Source organism: Lathyrus oleraceus, chromosome 6 (assembly GCF_024323335.1).
Source record: "Lathyrus oleraceus cultivar Zhongwan6 chromosome 6, CAAS_Psat_ZW6_1.0, whole genome shotgun sequence".
In the NCBI taxonomy this organism is placed as follows: Eukaryota; Viridiplantae; Streptophyta; class Magnoliopsida; order Fabales; family Fabaceae; genus Lathyrus; species Lathyrus oleraceus.
The window spans coordinates 431435348-431455577 of NC_066584.1; the positions used below are offsets into that span (position 1 = coordinate 431435348).

Below are 20230 nucleotides of genomic sequence, written 5' to 3' on the forward strand. Positions count from 1 at the left end.
ATTAAATGCTTCTAAAAAATATAAGCTCTAATTTTAAATCCCAAATCCTATGACTTTTCGAGCCTGACAGACTGATCAATATGAGCTAGTCATTTTAACCACTCTAAATATACGGCTCAAAACCACACTATTCTATTTTAATATATTATATTAAATATCTAATCATTTAAATAAATAACACATGTAATGCAGGTACTGGGAGACCATAAAGTGATTTAACTATTAAAAGAATAAATTGAAATATGGTATAACAAATAAATGGCTTTACATGATGAACTATAATCACTTAATTTATAAAAAAAATGAAAACAAATCATTCTAACTATACAAAATATTAATTAATCCAAAACTTTGTGTCGTCGATCAATCTTTTACAAATTTTCAGTACCACTTTTCACTTCATGATATTTTCTAACAACACGTTTTCTCCCAACCAAATACTGTTGTACAATAAGCACAGAAGATTGAGTACCAAAGCTAGTTGAAGCCAATATGTCACCTATAACACCAAGTTCAGGATGGTCACACCATTCCAACAACCTCGAAAATATCATTGAGTTCTTACCACTTCCTTGTCCAACAATGTATAAATCATATCCAGGTTTATCAATATCGTTATGAAGCGTTGGAATCTCTTCGCCCGTATTCGAATGGACTTCCTTCTCTGAGTAAACAATTGAATCGTTATTGTTCACTGCCTTGTGCCTGAAGGAAATTATACACTCTTCATCCAACTCTTTTTGCATCACATTGTCTATAACCGTCGACAACATTCCGTGATGAGACTTGCTTTTTTCCATTTTTAATTTTGTTTCTTCTGCAGCCTTACCTAATAGATTGATCCTCACAACATGTAATTGTGTTCCTGGATGCCTAGCCATTCTCCATGCAATAGACAAGGCTTCACGGTCGTCAGGTCCACCGATGAAAATCATTATAATGCGCAGTTTTGTTTCTAACAACGATCCTAAACCACGGTCCACAAAAATCCCTACTGAACAAGGTGCTTGTTGTAGAACATTTTTGTTTATCTCACAATGTTCATTGTGAATTATTTCCGGAGCATCTTCTATTGTTGAGTACTCTTTGTGAAAGGGAATGAGAATTAGGCTGGCACGTTTCTCTTCGGCAACGTTGTAAATGTCCTCATGGATAGTTGTGTAGGACGAGACAACACTTGATATGTCAAACCTAACCGCATTGTATTGTTCTACGAGTTCTTCAAATGCGTTAGTTATGCTCTCAAACTCTAATTGTGATCCATAGTTGGTTGCTTCTGCCCCACCAACCGTGCTGTTTGAATTATCCATTTGGGAAACAAGAATAGCTGTGCCATGTCTAGTGAGTTGAACTAAGTGAGCTACAAAGACATGTATAGGTGAAAGTCTAGTTGAATTTGTGGCTTCAATGACATGGATCATATTATTGGCATGTTTAGCATTATGGACACAAGCGACGATTCGAAGCTCCACATCGAACCTCAGTTTTTGCACGGTCCTTAATTGCGATTGCATGAATCGGAATTTTGGTTTGTATATTGCATTGATCAAGGGAGAAACCATTACAGTCATTACTATAATAGCAAGCATCATAACCATGAAAGTATATGGATCCAAAATCTGCAAAGAAAAAAGAAAAAAAAGTAACTTGGTTAAAAGGATGCTTAATTTAAATCATGCCATAATAGAAAATTGGTGGTTTAAAATTACCCTTTTGTCCCAAGCAACATTCAGTAGTATGCCAGCCATGATACCCTTGGTGTTGAGAAGCAATCCAATGGCAACTCCATCTCGGGCAGGCATACCGAAGAAGAAAGTGACAATCACAGAGCTCAAAACTTTAGGTATGCATAACAAAAGCATAATCAACAACATTAAACCTGCATTCTTTTGCTTCAAAAGGAAAGGCAAGTTGAGTCTAAAACCAAATCCAGCAAAGTAAACAGGACATAGAATCCCAGAAACAAAATCGGCCGACAATTCCAAAACCATATCAGCAAACTTTCCATGAGGCAAAATTAATCCAAACACAAAAGCTCCAACAATAGGATGTGTACCGAGAGAATCCGTAATGTACGAACAAATAAACACTCCCGTCAACACGTCCAATAGGTGTGATTTTCGCCACGTGTTCATACTTGTTCTGTGTTCAATGATTGGAGTAAGGATAGGTCTCACCACAACAAAGCAAAAAACTATGAACATCAAAGTAGAGATTACTGAGAGATAAGGCTTTCCACCTCTAGTCGAATAAGGAATCAACAAGGTGAACATAACCCAACCATATGCATCGGTTAACATAGCTGCTGTCAATGCATCTTTTCCAAGCTTTGTATATAAAAGTTTAAGATTAGCTAAGATTCTTGCAAGGACAGGGAAACCTGTTACAGAAAGTGCTAAACACCAGAATAAATATGCTTTGCCTTGATTTTCTTTTGGTGTTTGTGCGAAAACATCATTTTTATCTATAAGTTTTTGTTGTAGAGCTAGAAATCCAACACCAAATAACATTGGCGTCACAATACCGGCAATTGCTATGCTTGTACCTTTCTTCCTTGATCTTAAGATGGTGTCTGAATTCATTTCTAATCCACTTAGGAACACATAGTACATTATTCCTAAGTTTGAAAAGGTTTCAACGGCTAGGATTCCATATTGACTGTAAAACAAGGAAAATACCCATTCGAAATTTCCCAAGAGACTTGGACTCAGAGTAAAACCAGCCTGCATTATATAAAGTTTAGAAATTATTATATTTTTTTATCTCTCATTTATGTAACGCAGTCTTAATGTATGAACTTTTATATGTTTTTATGGCAGTCTTAATGTATGAACTTTTATATGTTTTAATGTTGAAAATTCAATGTGACTAACTATCATGTGTATTGATGATTCAAATTTACTGAAAAAGAAAGAAAGAAATATATGATGGATGAATACTTACCAACACCTGCGCAATAATGAGGGGCACGCGAAGGGGCTTGAGGACGAAGTAGAAAAGACGAGAAACCAAAATATCATAAGCAATTTGGAGACACAAAAGTGGAACGTGTTTTATCATAATATCATCAGCCATCCAGATATTGTTTGAAGGACTAAATGATACATTATAACATGCATAATTTGCCATCTCCATCTTTTCTTTTATTGTTCTTTCTTGTCTTGATTAATTTCTTATGTTAATATATTTCTTTTCTTCTCATTTAAATACTACGTTTTTTCTTTTACCTGAATAACATGCAAGTTATGATGAGCAATGATGTATTAGAGCTGGCAAATGCAGTTTATATTATTTGTTGCTACTATTTTACAGAATGCTCTATTTTTCATGATCTATCCTGAAATTATGGTTGCTTTTTGATGATAGTTTTTGTGTAATAAACATTACGTATACCCGCTTCCTCCATACACTAAATTTAGACATTGAACCTCTATTAGTTACTTAAAACAAATTCAAATTGATGAAAACTAATTGATGACAATATCAGAATGTTCCATACTGCTTTCCGAATGTCTTCTTTTATTTCTGAAAATATTAAATCTATTTTCAAAATTGTTTAAAAAAACTAATGAAAAATTAAGTCAGATAAATAAAATTATAAAAAAATTAATGAGACATTAAGTCAGATAAATAAAATTATAAAGGAGAAATGTATAAATACCAAATTAAAATTCTGAACTTAAAAAACTCTTTTACATTATCTAAGATAAAATCATTATTCGGTCTATTTAATTACCAACGGTTCATAAAGAATCAATAAAAATAAGATCTCTTTTTTTATTTATAAAAATAATAATTTATTATAATTTTTTTAATATAACAAACCCAAAAAATAAGTATATTAATATTTTAACTCTAGAAAAATGCAACTTTTATCTTAAGCACCTTTAAAGTTGAACACATAATTGATTAAATTTAATATGTAACTATTTTAAACACAGATAAGGGTTAATCAACAAAACGTTGACTCAATTTCTATAGTCACATAGTTATAAAGCCATTGGTCGAACTGAGTTTGAATCTTACACTTTCTAGATGCTGCAAATGTTCATAAAATTCAGAGGTATATAACCAATTCAGAATTTCAATAAGAAAATCAAGAAATAATACTTAGAAAATATATGCCACACGATTTGCTACTATAACACACATTAAAGGTTTCCGAATGCAACTAGGGTGTTTAAAACAGAAGCATGCAATGAGGAATACAAAAAATATTCTTGTGATAAATTCTGTTTTAATATATTTGTTTGAAATGCAGCATCTCAAGGAATTTGGTTGTAATCTTTGTTGTATCAAATTAAGGTTGGCAAAGAATAGGAAGTCAAGTTTACGGTTGGAAAACAAATGCTATAACCAAAAGTTTATCTCATAACTGAAATGCAAAATAAATAGAAAAGTTATCCACTTTTTCCGTGATCAAGTAGAGGGAAGATTACTTAATGCAAGTTGCAGAGATCTTGTCAAAGCCTTTGAAGATTGAAACATTTTTAGAGATGAGAAAGAATGCAAGGTTATATCACTCGAAAGAATAATTTGAATAAGTAAGGAGAGATCTCGATTTGAATTTAGAGATGGGAATATATCAATTTTTAGTAGTATTTGTTATAATATTTCATTAAAAATTGTAAGGTTCTTAAATATTTAGATAAAGTTGTAAGACACAAGTTAAACTCTAATTGAATAGTTTTTGAATTAGAGTTTCAAATGTATCTTTCGAAAGATTGATATTTAGTAGTTTTTTTATGTTGTAGATCTTTGGAGACAAAGTTAATTCTAATTTGATAAATTTTTTATCAATTCGGTATTTTTATTTTAAATAATATTAACTTTAAATGTCAAATAAAAAATAGATTTTAAAAAAATAACTTTTAAGTTCGTGAAACAAATGAACTGAATCAAATTATTCGTGAATTTTAAACGAGTTAAATTTGAGCTTAAAATAAAGTTCGTATCAAACTCGAGTCGAGTTTCGAGTTGAACATATCCTTATCAAATCGAGTCGAACTAAGACAAGTTCGATTTGACTCGACTCATTTCCTACCCTACTTGAAAGTTGTTCCATCTCCATTGAAATGACCACGATAGCTTGAGTTATAGCAATGCCACAGAACATTAAGTTCTTCTTCTTCAGATATACACCTTCTTATTAACCCATCAACACCTCTTTTTTACGAGAATGAATCGTCCCATTCGTAAGATTTGCAATTGTGTAAGAATTTATTTTGTTGTTCATAATTGAAATCAAGTGGTAGAACTCCACCAACTATATAATCGCAAAGTTGGAAAACCATGATGCGCTTCTAATAGCTAGGAGGCACTTATAAAAAAAGAGGTATTTAATTATCCTCTCCTTTTTAATTTCTTTCATCTCTCGAGTGTGGAAATGTGATATGCATACACACACATATATATATATATATATATATATATATATATATATATATATATATATATATATATATATATATATATATATATATATATATATATATATATATATATATATATATATATATATATATATATAAAATTCGATCTTTAATATGTGCAACGAATGCCACAACACATGGCCCCTTAAACATTTGATGTCATATGTTGTAGCACTGGTTACACATGTATAGGGCCGGACGTATAGTATTGGAGTCGTTCATGATATTATGTGCCCCTTGCCTCACTAATCCTTATATTAACTTATACTTTTGTACTTTTGCATCTGCATATTGAATGATATGGCTAAATACATGCTTAAATACAATAGCATAACATTCAGTTCTACAATAAAATAGTAGTAGTATTTACTATTAATTTTATATAAATGGCTCATATGTTAAATTCTTCAAATTTAAATTTTACTACGATATGAATCATCTTTTGATGTAACACAAAGTTAAGTTGTATATTGATTGTCTTGTAATTTTTAAGAAAGATATTTTTTAATTATGAACTCTTAAATAAATATTATACAATTTAACTACTTATTTTATACCTTATAAATTATAATATGATTTTAATGAAGATGCATTAATAGTGTAAAATTGTTTTATATTATTATTTAATAGAATATATTATGTCATATCATATAAATAATTCAAAAATGTCAAATTGATCCGGTGGGATACATGATCCTCTTTTATTAACACCGTCAGTAAATCATCTATTTTCTCTTATAGTATACTCTATCAATAGAAATGCTATAGTAGTTTCGGTAAGGTTTGTTTAAACGGATAAATGTTAATATCGCTTCACTCAAATTTAAATATTTGTTAGTCATTTATTTTTTATAATTGTATATTGTTATTATGACTACGAACCAAAAAAAAATATTATATTAATAATATTTATTTTTCTTGATCAAAAAATTAAAATAAATTACACTTTATTTTATTGAAAATCTATTGTTAAAATTAGAAGGGGCCTCTAATTTGTTTGGGCTCTCTCTCTCACTCCATTCTTTGTTACAAACACTTATAACGTAACCAAAATGCATATCAATGAGAACTTTCCACACATCAACGACTTTCGTAAAAAAAAAATATGTTTTTCGATTAACATACTTTTTGCTTCTTTAAAAATGTTGCCTTTTTTTTATATTAAACCATCCACATTTGTTATTTAGGATTCCTAAGGCTTATGCAGTGGATACTTCATACCAAATTTTGAGCACACAGTCCCGTGTTTGATCACAGACCTCTTCAACATATTAGCTAACTTCTTATGAGAAACTCCTTGCAAAGGTTGTTCAATTTCCTCCGTTTCGCATTATAAAGCTACATTATGTATAATAATATTCTTTAGTTTTATATACATCTTCTCTTTTTATTCTTTACCTAACATTTCTCATTTTATGCTACTAATCAGATTATATTATGTAATATTGTCGCCATCACTGACAAACTATGAGCTTCACAATACATATGGTATTATAAGACATGCCATAAATGTCCAAAAGTTGCTTAGGGGTATAGTCCACCCTTTATATGTGCAGATGGCCATGCCACTGAAGCTGAAATATGGAGGTTAGCTTTAAATATATTTAATTTTCAAACAATTTACTGTTACCATGGATTATATATTTGATACATTTATGCTCAAAATGCAGGTTTAAAATTGAAATTGAAGTTGTGCAGTCCGAATGTCGTTCTAACTTTGTATTTTGGGATAGAGAATGTGCCCAACTTTTAAGAGTTTTTCATGCTCAACTACGCAGCACAATGATTCAGGTAATGAATCCGATATTTTCTTCCTTTCTTACTAATCCTGGTTTTCATCACTATATCCTTCAATTGAATAATGTTCAATGATTCTCATGTCAGGAAAATAGGTTTGATACCTCTCTCATTATTATTTCTGGTATATATAGAGGTTACAGGGTTATACAAGTAATTTTACACTAATTAATTACATTTAATGAGAACAAATCAATTTCTGATTTGTTTCCCTTATTCTAGGAACAAACCCTTAATCTATGAATAAACTAAATCCTATTCACATCCCCCCTCAAATTGATGTTGTTGGTTAATGAGCATCAATTTGCTAACAAGAAACTGATGACGTGGATGCGGAACAGCCTTGGTAAGAATATCTGCAACCTGCAACTGAGTACTGACATGAGGAAGTGATGTTAGTCTGTCATCATATGCGTCACAGATCGGATGACAATCAACTTCGATATCTTTGGTGCGTTCATGAAAAACAGGATTCACAACGATTTGGATGGCACTTGTATTGTCCGTATAAAGTGAAGTTGGCTCTGTTTGAGGAAATCCAAGTTCAGCCAAAAGACCACGAAGCTAAATTATTTCAGAACATGCAGCAGACATGGCATGATACTCAGATTCAGTAGAAGATTTAGAGACTCTCACTTGTTTCTTACTTTTCCATGATATCAATGAAGAGCCAAGAAACTTGCACCAACCAGTGACAGATCGCCGAGTATCAGGACATCCTGCCCAATCGGCATCACTATAAGCACTCAGTTTAGGAGCAATTCCAGTGGGAAAGAATAAACCACGATGAGAGCTTCCCTTCAGGTAGCGAATTATGCGACGAACTGCTGCCAAGTGAAGATGACGAGGAGAGTGCATGAATTGACTTACTTGTTGAACAACAAAAGATATGTCAAGGCGAGTTATAGTCAGGTAATTAAGGCTACCCACGAGTTGACGATACAATAGGGGATCAGGCAAGAGATCACCATCATCACGATGATATTTAACATTAACCTGAAGAGGAGTATCCACTGGATTAGTTGATTATAGACCAGCCATAGAAATTAAATATATGGCATACTTGTGTTGAAGAAGGAATATTCCCTTGGATGTAGAATGAACCTCAAGACCAAGAAAGTAATGCAAATTACCAAGATCTTTCATATGAAACGATGCTTGTAACTCTTATTTAAGGCTTTGAATCGAAGCATGATCAGAACCAGTAATAATCATATTATTAACATACAGAAGAAGTAGGACAATTCCAGTAGAAGTTCTATGAATAAATAGAGAAGAATCAAATTGACTCTGAGTAAAGGAGAACCCGAGTAGAGTTGAGCGGAATTTTTCATACCATGCTCTAGGCGCTTGTTTCAAACCATATAAGGAGCATTTGAGCTTGCACACACCCTTAGATGACAAGAATAAACCTTGAGGAGGAGTCATATAAATATCTTCCGTCAGGTCACCATGAAGAAAAGCATTTTTCACATCCATTTGATGAAGAGACCACCCGTTAGAAGCAGCTATGGAGAGTATTATACGAACATATGTCATTTTGGAAACCAGTGCAAATGTCTCATCATAATCAATTCCATATTCCTGCTTATTTCCTAAGGCAACCAATCAAGCCTTGAAACGATTGAGAGACCCATCAGAATTCAGTTTCACATAATACACCCATTTGCAGCCAATGGGTTTGATATCAGGGGGACAATAGACAATATCCCATGTAAAATTCTCTTGAAGAGCCTGAAGTTCCTCATTCATTACTTTTATCCAGCGCACGTCTTTAACAACCCGTGCATAACAAGTAGGAATAGATATGTTAGACAGTGAGGCAGCAAGAGAAGTATGTGAGGAATCACACCTGTCTGGTGAATATCTATCTGGTGCTTTAGATATTCGACTAGAACTTCGTTGTTTGACCGGTTCAGGATCAGGTGGCGGATCTGTGTCGGGAGGGGCAGTAGGAACCTGTTTTCTGCGTTGTCTGAAATATGTGATTCCTGGTTTGTAACGTTCTATAGATCGAGGCATAACAGAAAAATTAGGAAGAATAGCAATTTCATTTGTGACAGGAGAAAGAGAATGAAACATAAATTGATTATCAAAAAATGTAACATTCCTAGAAACTCGAAAGCGATGATTAGACACATCATAACACACAAAACCCTTATGAGAGTTGCTATACCCCATAAATGCACATTGAATAGACTGTGCTCCAAGTTTATTTCGTTCAAACTGAGGTAAGTGAACAAAACACACACATCCAAAAGTATGTAAACAACTATAATCAGGCTGAGTTTTAAAAAGACGAAAGAAAGGAGAATTAAAATCAATAACCGTAGAAGGAAGACGATTGATCAAGAATACGACTGTGGAAAGAGCCTCTACCCAAAATCGAGATGGCACAAAAGCTTGAAGAAGTAAGGTGCGCGTTGCATTAAGCAAATGACGATTATTTCGCTCCGCCATCCCGTTTTGTTTGGGGGTATTGGGACAAGATCGTTGAGATAAGATCCCTTTTTGTTGAAGGTACTCCTAAAACTCATGAGACATATACTCACCTCCAGAGTCAGATCGAAAGTTTTTCACACTTGCTTGAAATTGAGTTTCAACATATGTCAAAAACTTCTGAAACATAGAAAACACTTCAGACTTATATCGAAGAAAATATATCCATGTAAAACGACTGTAGTCATCAATAAATGTGACAAAATATTTATAGTGAGCATGAGATGCTGCAGGAGACATTCCCCACACATCACTATGAATCATCTCAAAACAAGTGGAGGAACGATGAGCACCTGATGGAAAAGGAAATATTAACAACATATTTTTCTCCATTGATTGATATATGCCTAACCTCATAGTCATATTCACCTGCATGCCTGTAAAACACGATGAATATTCAACATAATCCAATTTAATGTTAGACAATTTAATATTCAGGGGGAGAAGCAAGATAAATTTTGAGGATGCATATATTTAGGGGGAGCTATTCATTACTAAAATGTCGTCTCAAGTTTTACCATCATCAAAAAGTGGGAGTATGTGAGTGCATCTTCCGTTAAGTTCAATTAAGAGTGTTTTGTATGATGTCAAAACTAGGATTCTTTAGCGTTTTTGTATTTGACGATATCCTCTTATTCTCTATGTGAATCTTAGCATTAGAAAGTATACAAGTCGTTGGGAACATATTTGAAAAAGAGGTCTCATGCATTCAACATGCATGAAAAATCAAGCTTTATGAAAAATCGTTGATCAGGTCGACACATGCATATGATAGACTAACACATACGTAAACATGTCCACCTATAGTAAAACTTTCCAGGCTATAGGTCGACACATCCTTGCTACATGTCAGCACATATACTACGGTATTAAAGCCCATAGCTTATGTTTCATGTGCTGACTCCACAGGTGGACACATAGGAGGCACATGACATTCATAGGTCGACACATGACCTTTAACAGGTCGACACATGACCTTAACATGTCGACCTATAGGATGGTTTTTGTGTGCACATTTTCATATTTTCTCAAAGTTCATTGCATTCCTTTTTGCTCTCATTCACCCATGCATATATCAACTTCATGCATGCATCATTCTCTAGTAAGATTTCTAGTGAGTAAAACCTATATGAATCCTGGATTTCAAACCATCTCAGCATCTTCAATTTAGTATATGCATACACACAATCAAACTACACATATTCATTTTTTGATTGGGTGCCATCTAGATTAGGATTGATAACGTCCAATTTGGTATGTTGAATCGAGAATATTGGGTTGAGATATTTGAGGGATTCAAATCAGAAAACCGAGGTGAGGTTTTCCTTTAAGATCTTTAGGGTTTGAAGGTTTTGGACAAGATTGTGCAATTCGGGTCCGATCGAGTGAAAGCCTTGGAACTAGGTGTGTCGTGTAAGGGAGTAGCGTGAAACGGTGGATCGTGTTGACAAATCTTGGGTTCAACAAGTGTGCGCTTGAGATTAATTTAGCCGGATGAAAGCCTTGAGACAAATAGATCGTGCAATGAAGTAGCAACAACAGGTTAATTGAAGCGGCATTATTGGTGTCTTGATCAATCTTTAATCAAGGTTTTTAGAGGCGCTAGAGTCAAGAACAAACTGAGGGTTTGTGGGATTTGATTTCTCATATCTTGTATACATACATTTGCAAAGTAATATTTATTATAATAATATCTCAATTTGAATTCGAATTGAGGGCAGACGTACCCATAACAAGGTCGATTGGGGAATTACCAATAAACAAATCCTTGTCTACTATTTCTCTTTCTATCTCTTTTATTTTTCGGTTCACAAATTGTTGATTACTTTGATCTCTTGATTAACATTGTTTTGATGATAAATCATTTGTGAAATTTGTGTTGTTGTTGTAATCATATACCATTTCTAAGAACTACAAACAATATACAAAGATCCAAATTTGTTAATCGCACGCAGAGTGTTCGATAATTTGTTTCAATTAATTTTTTTTTATGTTGGTATCATTGGAAATAGAATTTTACTATTGTAGAGTAGTCAATTAGTTGTGCTTAATTGTTGTTGATTGACTTGTGGACTATTATCATAACATTGACACCTTTATGCATATTCGGGCTATTCAATAGTAGGTTCGTTTAGACGATTTTTGATTCGGAAAATATTTAAAACTTGCTTTTGCGTCATAAATTTTTCTATGTCAAATTTTCGAATAAATTTATAACTTGGGAACTATTCAACCCCCCTGTAGATCTAGGCCTATCGTCTAACAAGATGGTTGTTTGATTTACAAAGAGTAAAGTTATTAAAGATGCATCACGAAAATACGTGAGAATAATTTTGGATTTTCAAAAGCGTGAACCACACCATAAGAGTGAAAAAAAATTCCCAAAAATATTGAACTTCCACTGGAAGTGAAATCTAACTTCCACTAGAAGTAAAATCTAATGACTTTATACACTTTAATTGTTCAGTCCACAATGCAAAAATCATGGTGCATGAGAAAAAACATATACGGTGCATAAGTAAAAACTTACAGGTATCTCTATCTTTCAAAAGATGAAGTTAAAGCTATCAAAATGGACTAACCGGTCTAAATAGATCGGTCATGGCGGGCCTCAAAGTTTTTAGGGCTGAGCCAAAAAAGCTTTGTTGTAATATTAGCTCGAAAATTACTATCCGAACCCGACTCTAAATGAACTTCGAACTACCCAACTCTAAAGGATCTTTTTTAAATAAAAAATAAAAATAAAAAATCTCGTAATATTTATTATAAATAAAATTAAACATTATATTATTTTAAAAACAATATATTTTAAAATATTATATTATATTATCTTTTATAAATACAATAATGTGTTTTTAAATACAACACATATCTAAATTATATAAAATAATACTCAAATATTTAACATAAGACAAACTAATAGAATATAAAATAGAGTGTTTATTATATTAATGTATAAGATTTAAAAGATAAAAATTGAATAGAATAGAGATAAAATTTAGTGATATTTATTTTGAAGTAAGAATATATATATATATATATATATATATATATAGATATATATATATATATATATATATATATATGTATATATATATATATATGTATATATATGTATATATAGATATATATATATATATATAATATATATATATATATATATATATGTATATATATAGATATATATATATATATATATATATATATATACATATATATAGATATATATATATATATATATGTATAGATATATAATATATATATATATAGATATATATATATAGTATATAGATATATATATATACATATATAATATATATATATACATATATATATATAGATATATATATATATAATATATACATATATACATATATATATATATATATATATAGATATTATATATATATATATACACATATATATATATATATATATACATATATATATATACATATATATAATATATATATATATATACTATTATATATATAATATACATATATATATATATATATATACATATATATATATATATATACATATATATATATATTATATATATATATATATATATAATCTATATATATATATATATATATATTCTTACTTCAAAATAAAATATCACTAAATTTTATCTCTATTCTATTCAATTTTTATCTTTTAAATCTTATACATTAATATAATAAACACTCTTTTTATATTCTATTAGTTTGTCTTATGTTAAATATTTGAGTATTATTTTATATAATTAGATATGTGTTGTATTTAAAAACACATTATTGTATTTATAAAAGATAATATAATATAATTTTAAAATATATTGTTTTAAAATATATTGTTTTTAAAATATATTGTTTTTAAAATAATATAATGTTTAATTTTATTTATAATAAATATTACGAGATTTTTATTTTTATTTTTATTTAAAAAAGATCCTTATAGTACCAAATCGTGTGGCATATATTTTCTAAGTATTATTCCTTATATATATATATATATATATATATATATATATATATATATATATATATATATATATATATATATATATATATATATAGATATGTATATATATATATATATATATATATATATATATATATATATATATATATATATATATTAAATATATTATTTTAATATAATATATTAAATATCAGATTTAAGTAAAATATATAATTCACACCTTTGCACTGTAAATTTCAAAAAATTTAAAAATGATTTTACAAGGGCAATGTCGTCTTTTCATACGCAATGGGGGGTGTCAGGTCTAAGTGAAGAAGTGTCAAATTAAATGCTTCTAAAAAATATAAGCTCTAATTTTAAATCCCAAATCCTATGACTTTTCGAGCCTGACAGACTGATCAATATGAGCTAGTCATTTTAACCACTCTAAATGTACGCCTCAAAACCACACTATTCTATTTTAATATATTATATTAAATATCTAATCATTTAAATAAATAACACATGTAATGCAGGTACTGGGAGACCATAAAGTGATTTAACTATTAAAAGAATAAATTGAAATATGGTATAACAAATAAATGGCTTTACATGATGAACTATAATCACTTAATTTATAAAAAAAATGAAAACAAATCATTCTAACTATACAAAATATTAATTAATCCAAAACTTTGTGTCGTCGATCAATCTTTTACAAATTTTCAGTACCACTTTTCACTTCATGATATTTTCTAACAACACGTTTTCTCCCAACCAAATACTGTTGTACAATAAGCACAGAAGATTGAGTACCAAAGCTAGTTGAAGCCAATATGTCACCTATAACACCAAGTTCAGGATGGTCACACCATTCCAACAACCTCGAAAATATCATTGAGTTCTTACCACTTCCTTGTCCAACAATGTATAAATCATATCCAGGTTTATCAATATCGTTAAGAAGCGTTGGAATCTCTTCGCCCGTATTCGAATGGACTTCCTTCTCTGAGTAAACAATTGAATCGTTATTGTTCACTGCCTTGTGCCTGAAGGAAATTATACACTCTTCATCCAACTCTTTTTGCATCACATTGTCTATAACCGTCGACAACATTCCGTGATGAGACTTGCTTTTTTCCATTTTTAATTTTGTTTCTTCTGCAGCCTTACCTAATAGATTGATCCTCACAACATGTAATTGTGTTCCTGGATGCCTAGCCATTCTCCATGCAATAGACAAGGCTTCACGGTCGTCAGGTCCACCGATGAAAATCATTATAATGCGCAGTTTTGTTTCTAACAACGATCCTAAACCACGGTCCACAAAAATCCCTACTGAACAAGGTGCTTGTTGTAGAACATTTTTGTTTATCTCACAATGTTCATTGTGAATTATTTCCGGAGCATCTTCTATTGTTGAGTACTCTTTGTGAAAGGGAATGAGAATTAGGCTGGCACGTTTCTCTTCGGCAACGTTGTAAATGTCCTCATGGATAGTTGTGTAGGACGAGACAACACTTGATATGTCAAACCTAACCGCATTGTATTGTTCTACGAGTTCTTCAAATGCGTTAGTTATGCTCTCAAACTCTAATTGTGATCCATAGTTGGTTGCTTCTGCCCCACCAACCGTGCTGTTTGAATTATCCATTTGGGAAACAAGAATAGCTGTGCCATGTCTAGTGAGTTGAACTAAGTGAGCTACAAAGACATGTATAGGTGAAAGTCTAGTTGAATTTGTGGCTTCAATGACATGGATCATATTATTGGCATGTTTAGCATTATGGACACAAGCGACGATTCGAAGCTCCACATCGAACCTCAGTTTTTGCACGGTCCTTAACTGCGATTGCATGAATCGGAATTTTGGTTTGTATATTGCATTGATCAAGGGAGAAACCATTACAGTCATTACTATAATAGCAAGCATCATAACCATGAAAGTATATGGATCCAAAATCTGCAAAGAAAAAAGAAAAAAAAGTAACTTGGTTAAAAGGATGCTTAATTTAAATCATGCCATAATAGAAAATTGGTGGTTTAAAATTACCCTTTTGTCCCAAGCAACATTCAGTAGTATGCCAGCCATGATACCCTTGGTGTTGAGAAGCAATCCAATGGCAACTCCATCTCGGGCAGGCATACCGAAGAAGAAAGTGACAATCACAGAGCTCAAAACTTTAGGTATGCATAACAAAAGCATAATCAACAACATTAAACCTGCATTCTTTTGCTTCAAAAGGAAAGGCAAGTTGAGTCTAAAACCAAATCCAGCAAAGTAAACAGGACATAGAATCCCAGAAACAAAATCGGCCGACAATTCCAAAACCATATCAGCAAACTTTCCATGAGGCAAAATTAATCCAAACACAAAAGCTCCAACAATAGGATGTGTACCGAGAGAATCCGTAATGTACGAACAAATAAACACTCCCGTCAACACGTCCAATAGGTGTGATTTTCGCCACGTGTTCATACTTGTTCTGTGTTCAATGATTGGAGTAAGGATAGGTCTCACCACAACAAAGCAAAAAACTATGAACATCAAAGTAGAGATTACTGAGAGATAAGGCTTTCCACCTCTAGTCGAATAAGGAATCAACAAGGTGAACATAACCCAACCATATGCATCGGTTAACATAGCTGCTGTCAATGCATCTTTTCCAAGCTTTGTATATAAAAGTTTAAGATTAGCTAAGATTCTTGCAAGGACAGGGAAACCTGTTACAGAAAGTGCTAAACACCAGAATAAATATGCTTTGCCTTGATTTTCTTTTGGTGTTTGTGCGAAAACATCATTTTTATCTATAAGTTTTTGTTGTAGAGCTAGAAATCCAACACCAAATAACATTGGCGTCACAATACCGGCAATTGCTATGCTTGTACCTTTCTTCCTTGATCTTAAGATGGTGTCTGAATTCATTTCTAATCCACTTAGGAACACATAGTACATTATTCCTAAGTTTGAAAAGGTTTCAACGGCTAGGATTCCATATTGACTGTAAAACAAGGAAAATACCCATTCGAAATTTCCCAAGAGACTTGGACTCAGAGTAAAACCAGCCTGCATTATATAAAGCTTAGAAATTATTATATTTTTTTATCTCTCATTTATGTAACGCAGTCTTAATGTATGAACTTTTATATGTTTTTATGGCAGTCTTAATGTATGAACTTTTATATGTTTTAATGTTGAAAATTCAATGTGACTAACTATCATGTGTATTGATGATTCAAATTTACTGAAAAAGAAAGAAAGAAATATATGATGGATGAATACTTACCAACACCTGCGCAATAATGAGGGGCACGCGAAGGGGCTTGAGGACGAAGTAGAAAAGACGAGAAACCAAAATATCATAAGCAATTTGGAGACACAAAAGTGGAACGTGTTTTATCATAATATCATCAGCCATCCAGATATTGTTTGAAGGACTAAATGATACATTATAACATGCATAATTTGCCATCTCCATCTTTTCTTTTATTGTTCTTTCTTGTCTTGATTAATTTCTTATGTTAATATATTTCTTTTCTTCTCATTTAAATACTTCGTTTTTTCTTTTACCTGAATAACATGCAAGTTATGATGAGCAATGATGTATTAGAGCTGGCAAATGCAGTTTATATTATTTGTTGCTACTATTTTACAGAATGCTCTATTTTTCATGATCTATCATGAAATTATGGTTGCTTTTTGATGATAGTTTTTGTGTAATAAACATTACGTATACCCGCTTCCTCCATACACTAAATTTAGACATTGAACCTCTATTAGTTACTTAAAACAAATTCAAATTGATGAAAACTAATTGATGACAATATCAGAATGTTCCATACTGCTTTCCGAATGTCTTCTTTTATTTCTGAAAATATTAAATCTATTTTCAAAATTGTTTAAAAAAACTAATGAAAAATTAAGTCAGATAAATAAAATTATAAAAAAATTAATGAGACATTAAGTCAGATAAATAAAATTATAAAGGAGAAATGTATAAATACCAAATTAAAATTCTGAACTTAAAAAACTCTTTTACATTATCTAAGATAAAATTATTATTCGGTCTATTTAATTATCAACGATTCATAAAGAATTAATAAAAATAAGATCTCTTTTTTTAATAAAAATAATAATTTATTATAAAAATTTTAATATAACAGACCCAAAAAATAAGTATATTAATATTTTAACTCTAGAAAAATGCAACTTTTATCTTAAGCACCTTTAAAGTTGAACACATAATTGATTAAATTTAATATGTAACTATTTTAAACACAGATAAGGGTTAATCAACAAAAGGTTCGCTCAATTTCTATTGTCACATAGTTATAAAGCCCTTGTTCGAACTGACCCTGAATCTTACACTTTCTAGATGCTGCAAATGTTCATAAAATTCAGAGGTATATAACTAATTCAGAATTTCAATAAGAAAATCAAGAAATAATACTTAGAAAATATATGCCACACGATTTGGTACTATAACACACATTAAAGGTTTCCGAATGCAACTATGATGTTTAAAACAGAAGCATGCAATGAGGAATACAAAAAATATTCTTGTGATAAGTTATGTTTTAATATATTTGTTTGAAATGCAGCATCTCAAGGAATTTGGTTGTAATCTTTGTTGCATCAAATTAAGGTTGACAAAGAATAGGAATTTGGAAAACAAATGCTATAACCAAAAGTTTATCTCATAACTCCACTTTTTCCGTGATCAAGTAGAGGGAAGATTACTTAATGCAAGTTGCAGAGATCTTGTCAAAGCCTTTGAAGATTGAAACATTTTTAGAGATGAGAAAGAATGCAAGGTTATATCACTCGAAAGAATAATTTGAATCGGTAAGGAGAGATCTCGATTTGAATTTAGAGATGGGAATATATCAATTTTTAGTAGTATTTGTTATAATATTTCATTAAAAATTGTAAGGTTCTTAAATATTTAGATAAAGTTGTAAGACACAAGTTAAACTCTAATTGAATAGTTTTTGAATTAGAGTTTCAAATGTATCTTTCGAAAGATTGATATTTAATAGTTTTTTTATGTTGTAGATCTTTGGAGACAAAGTTAATTCTAATTTGATAAATTTTTTATCAATTCGGTATTTTTATTTTAAATAATATTAACTTTAAATGTCAAATAAAAAAATAGATTTTAAAAAAATAACTTTTAAGTTCGTGAAACAAATGAACTGAATCTAATGAGATGAATCAAATTATTCGTGAATTTTAAACGAGTCAAATTTGAGCTTAAAATAAAGTTCGTATCAAACTCGAGTCGAGTTTCGAGTTGAACATATTCTTATCAAATCGAGTCGAACTAAGACAAGTTAGATTTGACTCGACTCATTTCCAACCCTACTTGAAAGTTGTTCCATCTCCATTGAAATGACCACGATAGCTTGAGTTATGGCAATGCCACAGAACATTAAGTTCTTCTTCTTCTTCAGATATACACCTTCTTATTAACCCATCAACACCTCTTTTTTACGGGAATGGATCGTCCCATTCGTAAGATTTGCAATTGTGTAAGAATTCATTTTGTTGTTCATAATTGAAATCAAGTGGTAGAACTCCACCAACTATATAATCGCAAAGTTGGAAAACCATGATGCGCTTCTAATAGCTAGGAGGCACTTATAAAAAAAGAGGTATTTAATTATCCTCTCCTTCTCAATTTCTTTCATCTCTCGAGTGTGGAAATGTGATATGCACTAATATATATATATATATATATATATATATATATATATATATATATATATATATATATATATATATATATATATATATATATATATATATATATATATATAATTCGATCTTTAATATGTGCAACGAATGCCACAACACATGGCCCCTTAAACATTTGATGTCATATGTTGTAGCATTGGTTACACATGTATAGGGCCGGACGTATAGTATTGGAGTCGTTCATGATATTATGTGCCCCTTGCCTCACTAATCCTTATATTAACTTATACTTTTGTTACTTTTGCATCTGCATATTGAATGATATGGCTAAATACATGCTTAAATACAATAGCATAACATTCAGTTCTACAATAAAATAGTAGTAGTATTTACTATTAATTTTATATAAATGGCTCATATGTTAAATTCTTCAAATTTAAATTTTACTACGATATGAATAATCTTTTGATGTAACACAAAGTTAAGTTGTATATTGATTGTCTTGTAATTTTTAAGAAATATATTTTTTAATTATGAACTCTTAAATAAATATTATACAATTTAACTACTTATTTTATACCTTATAAATTATAATATGATTTTAATGAAGATGCATTAATAGTGTAAAATTGTTTTATATTATTATTTAATAGAATATATTATGTCATATCATATAAATAATTCAAAAATGTCAAATTGATCCGGTGGGATACATGATCCTCTTTTATTAACACTTCTCATATAGTATATTCTATCAATAGAAATGTTATAGTAGTTTCGGTAAGGTTTGTTTAAACGGATAAATGTTAATATCGCTTCACTCAAATTTAAATATTTGTTAGTCATTTATTTTTTA

The 20230-nt window shown here is 30.6% G+C and overlaps 2 protein-coding genes across 2 annotated transcripts; both read right to left on the minus strand.

Annotated features, from left to right (window-relative positions):
* Positions 1–371: 371 nt before the first annotated feature.
* Positions 372–3135, minus strand: LOC127096095 (cation/H(+) antiporter 15). Its single transcript, XM_051034714.1, has 3 exons — positions 2944–3135; positions 1710–2723; positions 372–1619 (listed from the first exon to the last, which is right to left on the minus strand). The coding sequence occupies exons 1-3, from the start codon at positions 3133–3135 to the stop codon at positions 372–374; spliced, it is 2454 nt and encodes an 817-aa protein (XP_050890671.1).
* Positions 3136–14391: 11256 nt separating this feature from the next.
* On the minus strand, positions 14392–17155 carry LOC127096096 (cation/H(+) antiporter 15). The gene is made up of 3 exons (XM_051034716.1): positions 16964–17155; positions 15730–16743; positions 14392–15639 (listed from the first exon to the last, which is right to left on the minus strand). The coding sequence occupies exons 1-3, from the start codon at positions 17153–17155 to the stop codon at positions 14392–14394; spliced, it is 2454 nt and encodes an 817-aa protein (XP_050890673.1).
* Positions 17156–20230: the final 3075 nt, after the last annotated feature.

Excerpts from the sequence above, each read along its gene's own strand:
- LOC127096096 (XM_051034716.1), bottom strand. The coding sequence starts at position 17,155 with ATGGAGATGGCAAATTATGCATGTTATAATGTATCATTTAGTCCTTCA. Across the intron at positions 16,744-16,963 it reads TCATTATTGCGCAGGTGTTG|GCTGGTTTTACTCTGAGTCC; the intron begins GTAAGTATTCAT and ends TATATAATGCAG. Across the intron at positions 15,640-15,729 it reads ATGTTGCTTGGGACAAAAGG|ATTTTGGATCCATATACTTT; the intron begins GTAATTTTAAAC and ends TTTTCTTTGCAG.
- LOC127096095 (XM_051034714.1), bottom strand. The coding sequence starts at position 3,135 with ATGGAGATGGCAAATTATGCATGTTATAATGTATCATTTAGTCCTTCA. Across the intron at positions 2,724-2,943 it reads TCATTATTGCGCAGGTGTTG|GCTGGTTTTACTCTGAGTCC; the intron begins GTAAGTATTCAT and ends TATATAATGCAG. Across the intron at positions 1,620-1,709 it reads ATGTTGCTTGGGACAAAAGG|ATTTTGGATCCATATACTTT; the intron begins GTAATTTTAAAC and ends TTTTCTTTGCAG.